General features: G+C 57.3%; 1 protein-coding gene across 1 annotated transcript in view; it reads left to right on the forward strand.

Annotated features, from left to right (window-relative positions):
* Positions 1-8,947, forward strand: part of AP3B2 (adaptor-related protein complex 3, beta 2 subunit) — a 24,122-nt gene that overhangs the window by 9,734 nt on the left and 5,441 nt on the right. The window contains exons 8-17 of the mRNA XM_014549588.1: positions 163-235; positions 573-644; positions 2,697-2,759; positions 3,069-3,201; positions 3,472-3,581; positions 4,639-4,815; positions 6,819-7,005; positions 7,580-7,698; positions 8,133-8,241; positions 8,648-8,771. Coding sequence (XP_014405074.1) covers positions 163-235; positions 573-644; positions 2,697-2,759; positions 3,069-3,201; positions 3,472-3,581; positions 4,639-4,815; positions 6,819-7,005; positions 7,580-7,698; positions 8,133-8,241; positions 8,648-8,771 — 1,167 coding nt within the window. The remainder of the gene's footprint in view (positions 1-162; positions 236-572; positions 645-2,696; positions 2,760-3,068; positions 3,202-3,471; positions 3,582-4,638; positions 4,816-6,818; positions 7,006-7,579; positions 7,699-8,132; positions 8,242-8,647; positions 8,772-8,947) is intronic.

Genomic DNA, 8,947 nt, shown 5'->3' on the forward strand with positions numbered 1-8,947 from the left:
CACATCCAGCCCTGGCCCGCCCACTTCTGGACCCTGAGCCCACCCTGGCCCATCTCCTCCTACTGGTGCCCTGGCCACACCGGTCCCCTCCTCCTTCCTACTTGGTCCACTTTCCTTACCTCCACCGGCTGCCCCTTGCCCCAGCGAGGGGTCCCCATAACCTCTGACCCTCCTCTGCAGTGAGGTGCAGTACGTGGTGCTCCAGAACGTGGCCACCATGTCCATCAAGCGCCGGGTGAGCAAGTGACCAAGGCCTGCCCTCCCGGTCCGAGGGGTGGCTTCCATGGCGCTCATGGCGCTCATGGCGCTAGGGGATCCGGGGAGAAGCAGGCTGGGAAAGGGCTTTGGCAGTGCAGCGTAGGGGAGGGGAGACCCCAAATGCAGGATCCTGAGGGCCACTCAGGAAGGAAAGCCCATGAAGAAAGACCCCGTTGGATCTAGAGGGAGGAGGGGGACATTGAGGAGTGGGGGACAGTGACCTGGCAGGGAGGTCACTGGGCCCCGGGCCGGGACGAGGGTTGCCCTGGAAGAGAGGCTGTGGGGGAACTCCCTGGCTGCCTCTCCCGTGCCAGGGTATGTTCGAGCCCTACCTGAAGAGCTTCTACATCAGGTCCACCGACCCCACCCAGATCAAGATCCTGAAGGTGAGTGACAGACAGAAGTGGTTGTGGCCTCTCTGGCCACGGCCCCCGTCCCCATAGACCAGGGGTCCTCAAACTACGGCCCTCGGGCCACATGCAAATACAAATATTGTATTTGTTCCCGTTTTGTTTTTTTACTTCAAAATAAGATATGTGCAGTGTGCATAGGAATTTGTTCATAGTTGTTTTTTTTTAAACTATAGTCTGGCCCTCCAACGGTCTGAGGGACAGTGAACTGGCCCCCTGTTTAAAAAGTTTGAGGACCCTGCCCCACTCAGGTATCCACAGTGGCCACCTGGGCGCCTGCCTGTGTCTGGGGCTGAGCCCGTGGCCTCTCAGCTGGAAGTGTTTGCTCAGGAAGCCAGGCTAATGAGGGCGGGGGGACGGGGAAGGGAACTGACCCTTGCCTAGACCTGTTCTATACCTGGCACTTTTCACAACCACCTCAGGAAGTGCACATTTTCGCCATTTTATTAAAACGTGGACCTCAGGAGAGGAGGTGACCACCCCAAGGTCAATTCTGCTGCCTTGAAAATTCATGCTTTCTCAGTGCAGCCCTCCGTCTCCCACCCACGGTATTATCACCCCCACACTCCCACTCCTCGGGCTTTCATGCACATATATGCCCACAGGAGCCTGTACCCCATCCCGTTCCTGCTCTGCTGCCTCACTGAGTCATTTAAACAGTTCAGAGAAAGCAAACTAATCAGGCATCCTGCCCTGGTGGAGCCCACAGTCTCACTGGGGTGAGGAGGAGGCATTTAGCAGCTAATCCTAAAACAAACGTAAAATCCGTTTGTGAAATGCGGCATGGAAGAACAGTACAGGGAGCTGTAAGAGCATAAAATAGGCCAGTGATGGCGAACCTTTTGAGCTCGGCGTGTCAGCATTTTGAAAAACCCTAACTTAACTCTGGTGCCGTGTCACATATAGAAATTTTTTGATATTTGCAGCCATAGTAAAACAAAGACTTATATTTTTGATATTTATTTTATATATTTAAATGCCATTTAACAAAGAAAAATCAACCAAAAAAATGAGTTCACGTGTCACCTCTGACACGCGTGTCATAGGTTCGCCATCACTGAAATAGGAGGACCTGATGTAGTCTGGTGCCAGGGGAATTTTCCCTCAGCAGGTGGCTTGAACTCAGGCCTGAGAAATGAACACAAATTACCTAAGTAAAGGCAGGGACAGGATTTGGAAGCACTCCAGCCACATTGTGGAAACAGCACATGCAAAGGCCCTGGGGCAGGCAGGAGTCTGACAACGGACCTGTGTGACTGGGGCATGGGAGGCAAGGGGAAGTGGTGGGAGATCAGGGATTTCCAGACTGAGGGAAGATGTTAGTCTTTATCCTAAAAGCAGTAGGAGGCTTTATGTTTTCTTTATTAATACAGTGGGGCCTTGACTTACGAGTGTCCCGACTAACGAGTTTTTTGAGATACCAGCTGTCTCTCTCGGCCGATTTTTTGCATTGAGTTGATAGAGTAATTTGAGTTAACGAGCTCCTTAACGAGCTCGGTCTCGGAACGAATTAAACTCGTAAGTCAAGACCCCACTGTATTATTATTTTAATCCTCACCTGAGGATATTTTTCCTTGATTTTTAGAGAGAGTGGAAGAGAGAGGGAAAGGCAGAGAGAAATACCGATGTGAGAGAAACACATCAATTGGTTGCCTCCTGCACACGCCCCAGTCAGGGCCCAGGCCAGGGAGGAGCCTGCAACCGAGGTATGTGCCCTTGACTGGTATCGAACCCGGGACCCTTTGGTCCCCAGGCCGATGCTTTATCCACTGAGCCAAACCAGCTAGGGCAGGCTTTACGTTTTCAATGGAGGGAGAAGTGACATGATCAGGCTGTAAGTGCATCTGTCAGGGAATCCATTTAAGAGGCGAAAAGGCCCTCCTGCAGTGCGGGCAAGCTTCTGACCTGTCAGTTCCCGGTCAGCCTCAGGATGCTGGGGCTGCCTGAGGAGTGTTTGCTGGTGTGTGGAGTGTGTCTGGAATGACCGGGTGTGAAAGCACAGGATGCCCACTCTCTGCCTCCCTGCAGCTAGAAGTGCTGACCAACCTGGCCAACGAGACCAACATCCCTACGGTCCTGCGGGAATTCCAGGTACGGGCTGGGGCAGGTCCCATCCCGAGGGCCCCGGAGAGCAGCCCACGGCTCCTGGGCACAGTGAGGGTCGTTCTGTGGGCAGACCTTCTCTTAAGGGTCCAGAGAAATGGTCATCTTCGGTCCTCTCCCAATGCCCTCTGCTGGCCTCGGGCCTGGGAATCACTGGGCAGTGGGTGAGGGGGCCAGTTCCTCTCCCAGAATTTAGTCTCTGGCATGATGAGTCACTGAATGAGGTGTGGCCGTCCCGAAGGTCACCCGCAAGCCTGCAGGGTCCCTGAGGGGTCACCCTGTTGTGATGTCCCACAGACCTACATCCGCAGCATGGACAAGGACTTCGTGGCAGCCACGATCCAGGCCATTGGACGCTGTGCCACTAACATAGGCCGAGTCCGTGACACCTGCCTCAACGGCCTGGTGCAGCTGCTGTCCAACCGTGATGGTCAGTGCTTGTCTGAGTGTCCGACCCTATGACCAGTGGGTGTCTGCCTGCGTGTCCGATGGCCGGTGGGTATCCACCTGTCTGTCCAGGCACAAGGTGTGTCCATCCGTCTGCCTGCCTCAGTGGGTGTGCAGGTGTCCCTGCGTCTCTCGGGGCCACTGGCGGAGTGCAGGGGGTGAGGAAGAGAGCCAGGGTCTGGGGCATGGCAGGGTCTGTCCGCCTGCGCATGGCCATCGGGCTATCGGGGCCCACACTCTCTTCCATCCGCAGAGCTGGTGGTCGCGGAGTCGGTGGTCGTCATTAAGAAGCTGCTGCAGATGCAGCCAGCACAGCACGGGGAGATCATCAAGCACCTGGCGAAGCTCACGGACAACATCCAGGTGTGGGCGGCAGTGATGCTGCGTCCCCTCCCCTCCCCCACCCCCCGGTCCTTCCTCAATCCTAAGACCCTATAATTAACTAAATCAACCTCCAAACCTCCCACACTGACTCTACAAGGTCTTCAGGTGGAAGGATGGGAGGAGATGGGGCCATGTGACCCTGACCTTGTTGCCCAAGATTCGCCTTCCCTTTGGGGACCCCCTCACCGAGCGCCCTACTCGTGTTTTCTCCAACGCTCTCGCCAGGGGTGGCTGGTTGACAAGTCCTGTGTGTTCTTGGCAAGTTGAAACTTTGAAACAAGGTGCTCCTGGAGATTCAGGAAGAGTGACATGGAGCGAAGCATTGAGGACATAGTGGATCCAGGAAATCAGTCTTTAAAACCTCGACTGACACTAGGGCTTGAAGAAGCCAGTGAGCCCGACTGCTGTGGTTCAGTGGATAGAGCATCGGCCTGCGGACTGAAGGGTCCCAGGTTCGATTCCCGGTCAGGGCACATGCCCGGCTTGCGGGCTCGATCCCCAGTAGGGGGCGTGCAGGAGGCAGGCAATCCATGATTCTCCCTCATCATTGATGTTTCTCTCTCTCTCCCCCTTTCCCTTCCTCTCTGAAATCAATAAAAATCTATTTTAAAAAGAAAAGAAGCCAGTGAAACCCCAGGGAAGAAGGGCTTTGTCGCCCAGGAAACGCCCACCTTTTAAAAAATATATAATTTTATTGATTTCAGAGAAGGGAGAGGAAGATAGATGATGAGAGAGTCATTGATCGGCTGCCGCCTGCACACCCTACACTGGGGATCAAGCCACAACCCAGGCATGTGCCCTTGACCGGGAATTGAACCACAGCCTCCCAATTCATAGGTCGATGCTCACCCACTGAGCCACATTGGTCAGGCTGCCCACCTTTTAATGCTTCTCCCACTGCCCCCACTCCCGTTTCTGGGGGAGCCCATCGTACAGCGGCCGGTGCAGATGGGACGCCCGCCATTTCCCTGGCAGGCCACGTGCCTGCCCATGTGCCATGTTTACCGAGGTCCTAACGCCTCTCCCTCTGCCACAGGTGCCCATGGCCCGCGCCAGCATCCTGTGGCTCATCGGCGAGTACTGTGAGCACGTCCCCAAGATCGCACCCGACGTCCTCAGGAAAATGGCCAAGTCCTTCACAGCCGAGGAGGACATTGTCAAGCTGCAGGTCATCAACCTGGCGGCCAAGCTCTACCTGACCAACTCGAAGCAGGTACAGATCGAGAGGTGCCCCTCCACAGTTGATCCCCAGAACCCCCCAAGCAGTACTCTGTGTGCCCTCACCAGGTGGGCATGAACACCAAGACCTCCTTTTCTTTTCTTTTCTTTTCTTTTCTTTTCTTTTCTTTTTTCTTTTTTCTTTCGTTAATCCTCACCTGAGGATATTTTTCCATTGATTTTTAGAGAGAGTGGAAGACAGAGGGAAAGACAGAGAGAAACATCCATGTGAGAGAAACATGGATTGGTTGCCTCCTGCACACGCCTTGACCAGGGCCTGGGCCGGGGAGGAGCCTGCAACCGAGATCTATGCCTTGACCAGAATTGAACCCGGGACCCTTTGGTCCGCAGGCCGACGCTCTATCCACTGAGCCAGCCTGGCTTGGACCCAAGTGGCCAATGTTCCCAGTGTGCACGCTTCCTCTGGGGAGCCCAGGGCCTGGGAGGACTGAAGGCGGCCACTCTGGCCTCCCGTGGAGTCTTTGGGTGGTGGCACTGTGCTTCTTCAGGGCTCCTCTGATCCACGGTAGCTACACTGGGCCCCAGGAACTCAGGCTGGGGAGGCGGGGCCCTCAGGTCTGGGACTCATCAGGAGCTGGAAGGGACAGCAGTCATGTGTGGAAACAGCGGGGCCTTGGGCCTGTGGGTGTCAGGATTGTGGGAACAGAAGCTTGGAGAAGAGAAGGTATAGGGAGCACCATGGGGAGCGTTCAGTCCTTGAACAGTATGTGCGCCTCCTTGTTCAGAGGGGAGCAATGAGCAGTGGGAGGAACGTGTGACAAGGTGAGGCCGTGTGGGCGGGGAGCCACACTGGTCGGAACCGACCGGCTCAGGACTGAGCCGAGCACTGAGCCCCCGGATGCAGATGTCGGCCTGTTTCCCAAGCCTGGTGTCCACATGCCTTTCCCCAGGTTGTCCTGCTGGCCACATGCGTTTGCCACGTGTGCCTGTGCTGACGGATTGATTTAAAGGACATTTCCCGAGTGCCTGCTGTGCCGGGCACAGAGCTCCGTCCTGGGGTGGTGCCGAGTGCTTAATGCTAGGAGGCATTCCATCAACAGTGGCTACCACGGTTGTTTGTAAAGACAGGTAGACTAGCCCTGGCCAGTTTTGCTCAGTGGATAGAGCATCGGCCTGCAGACTGAAGGGTCCCGGGTTGGATTCTTGTCAAGGGCACATGCCCGGGTTCCGGGCTCTATCCCCAGTGTGGGGCGTGCAGGAGGCAGCCGATCCATGATTCTCATCATTAATGTTTCTATCTCTCCCTCTCCTTTCCTCTCTGAAGTCAATAAAAATGTATTTTAAAAAAAGACAGGTAGACTAGGCAGGGATGAGGCAGAAATGGAGAGGTTTGGGTCTGGGATACGGCTGTCTCACTGCAGTGTGCATGCCGGGACTTCTGTGCCTTCAGCAGCCCACGGTGCGGGCTCTGCGGTTGGCTCTGCTCTCAGTATAGCTTTTCAGGGGAGGACTGTGGCTGTGGAGACCGCAAACCTGGGTCCACAAGTCTGAGGATGAATGGAGTCCAAGGCCCAAAGGGCAGCTGTCAAAGTTGGTGTCAGGCCTGAGCCAGTTTGGCTCAGTGGGTAGAGTGTCGGCCCGTGGACCGAAGGGTCCTGGGTTTAATTCCAGTCAAGGGCACGTACCTTGGTTGCAGGCTCCTCTGTGGCCCGGGCCCTGGTCTGGCGCATGCAAGAGGCAACCAATGGATGTGTTTCTCTCACATCGATGTTTCTCTCTATCTTTCCCTGTCTCTTCCACTCTCTCCAAAAATCATGGAAAAATATCCCTGGGTGAGGATTAAAAAAAAAAAGTTGGGGTCAAGAGTCAGGGAGGTGAGGGAACACAAAGTCTGTGGGAAGGACTGGGGTGGAGGGAGGGGGAGGCAGCGGTCTAAGAGGGAGGGCAGCCCCATGCAGTGGTGTCGGTCAGAGCCTTGTCTGGGACCTCCTGTGTCCCTCACTCCCTGACCGGTGCTCACCCTCTCTTGTCCCCAAGACCAAGCTGCTGACCCAGTACGTGCTGAGCCTGGCCAAGTACGACCAGAACTATGACATCCGTGACCGCGCACGCTTCACCCGGCAGCTCATCGTGCCTTCGGAGCAGGGCGGGGCCCTCAGCCGCCAGGCCAAGAAGCTCTTCCTGGCGCCCAAACCAGCCCCCGTCCTGGAGTCGTCCTTCAAAGGTGGGAGCTGAAGTGGGGACCCCCATCCGAGGGAAGGGGCAGATGTGAAAATCTCCTGGGAGAAGGGGAACTGTCCCTTTCTCCTGCCAGGACCGTCCCCACTCGCAAGTCTCTGTGCTGCCCTCCTCTGGCCCTGACTTCCTCCTGCTCTCACAGGGCTCTCACCCCTCCAGGCCCTGACCCAGCCGGGCCAGCCTCTCATTCCTGGTCGCTATGCTCATCCCTGCGGGGCCTCCTTGTGGAACCTGGCGGTGCTGAGCACGCCCCCCACACACACACACACTGCCCCGGAAGAGAGGGGACACCACATTCCCACCACCCAGGACCAAACCCAAGCAGACGGGCCAGGGTCCCTCCTCCGCCCCCACCTGCCTCCTCCCCTCAGCCTGCTCTGGTCGGGCCAGAGCACCTTCCCTCCAGCATGTGGGCCTGAAGGTCAGGGTGGAAGAGCGATTAAGAGACACATCCACCCTTTCATCTACCCAGCGAGGCTCCCCCACCCCCGCCCCCCAACCAGGATCAACACCAGCCCCTAGGAAACAACTCACAGGCTGACCTCTCACCCTGTCCCCAGACCGGGACCACTTCCAGCTGGGCTCACTGTCCCACCTGCTCAATGCCAAGGCCACAGGCTACCAGGAGCTCCCAGACTGGCCAGAGGAAGCCCCGGACCCCTCCGTGCGCAACGTGGAGGTCAGCGGGGGTTGGAGGTTGAGTCGCGCAGGTGGAGGGACCGACGACAGGGAGCCCTGGTGTCTCGCGTGCTGGCCACGCCCTCCTGACACCCTCCCCACACACAGGAAGAAGATCTCTCCCTTATTGAGACCCACGTGGGCCTGCTGGGCGAATACACTGAGGTCCCCACACCCGTGTGCCGTGTGCCCTCTGCTCGGCCTGCAGTGCTTCCTCTCCCCCCTCCCCTGCGTGCTGGCCCTGTGCCTTCCCTCCCCTCTGTCTCTTCCTTGGTTTGTCCGTGCCCCCTCTGTGAGCAGCTACCCCTCACTAGTTCCTCCTGGGACAGGACCAGGGCCCGGAAGAGGTGGGGTGAAGGATAAGGAGACCCTATGCTGTCATTCCCCCTCCCCAACCACAATTTACTAACTCTCTTACCCGCCCCCCATCTCCAGGTACCTGAATGGACCAAGAGCTCAAATCGGGAGAAGAGGAAGGAGAAGGAGAAACCCTTCTACTCAGACTCTGAGGGCGAGTCAGGCCCCACGGAGTCCGCAGACAGTGGTGAGGAGATTGAGAGCTGGGCTCCGTGCTGCTGCCCACATGGGTGCTGTCTGAGGCATGTGTGTGTGTGTGTGTGTGTGTGTGTGTGTGTGTGTGTGTGTGTGACCTGGTTGTGTATCCAAGGGGGTGTGCACCTACGTGCACCTGCCTATGTGTTTACTCACCTGAGGGATTGCAGGTTCCTGGTGTGTGTGTGCTTGTGCAGGTCTCTGTCCATGCGGGTCCAGCTGTGTCCCTGTTGGTCTGGGTGGCACCTGGAACCAGGGGCAGGTGGGGGGAGGGTTGCAGCATCAGAGCTGAGTCTGAAGCTGCGAGCCCAGGGCACCTGCTGGGGACCGGGAGGCCTGCACTTGGCGGAGTGCGGGGAGAGCAGGGGCGGGGGGAGTCTGAGACGGTTCCTCCGCAGACCCCGAGTCCGAGAGCGAGCCGGACAGCAAGAGCAGCAGCGAGAGCGGCTCTGGGGAGTCGAGCAGCGAGTCTGACAATGAAGATCAGGACGAGGATGAGGAGAAGGGGAGGAGCAGCGAGAGGTAAGAGAAGGGTGGGGCTTGGGGTCTCCCCTGGAAAAGAAGGGCTAACCACACAGCCCAGGCCAGCCTCCTAAGAGCCCCTGAGCCTGGTGAGCTGGTGGGGCCTGCAGACCCCGGCCAGCTCCCGCAGACCCCCTGCCAGCTCCCGCAGACCCCCTGCCAGCTCCCGCAGACCC

The sequence above is a fragment of the Myotis brandtii genome, unplaced genomic scaffold (genome assembly GCF_000412655.1).
Source record: "Myotis brandtii unplaced genomic scaffold, ASM41265v1 scaffold561, whole genome shotgun sequence".
NCBI classification, from domain to species: domain Eukaryota; kingdom Metazoa; phylum Chordata; class Mammalia; order Chiroptera; family Vespertilionidae; genus Myotis; species Myotis brandtii.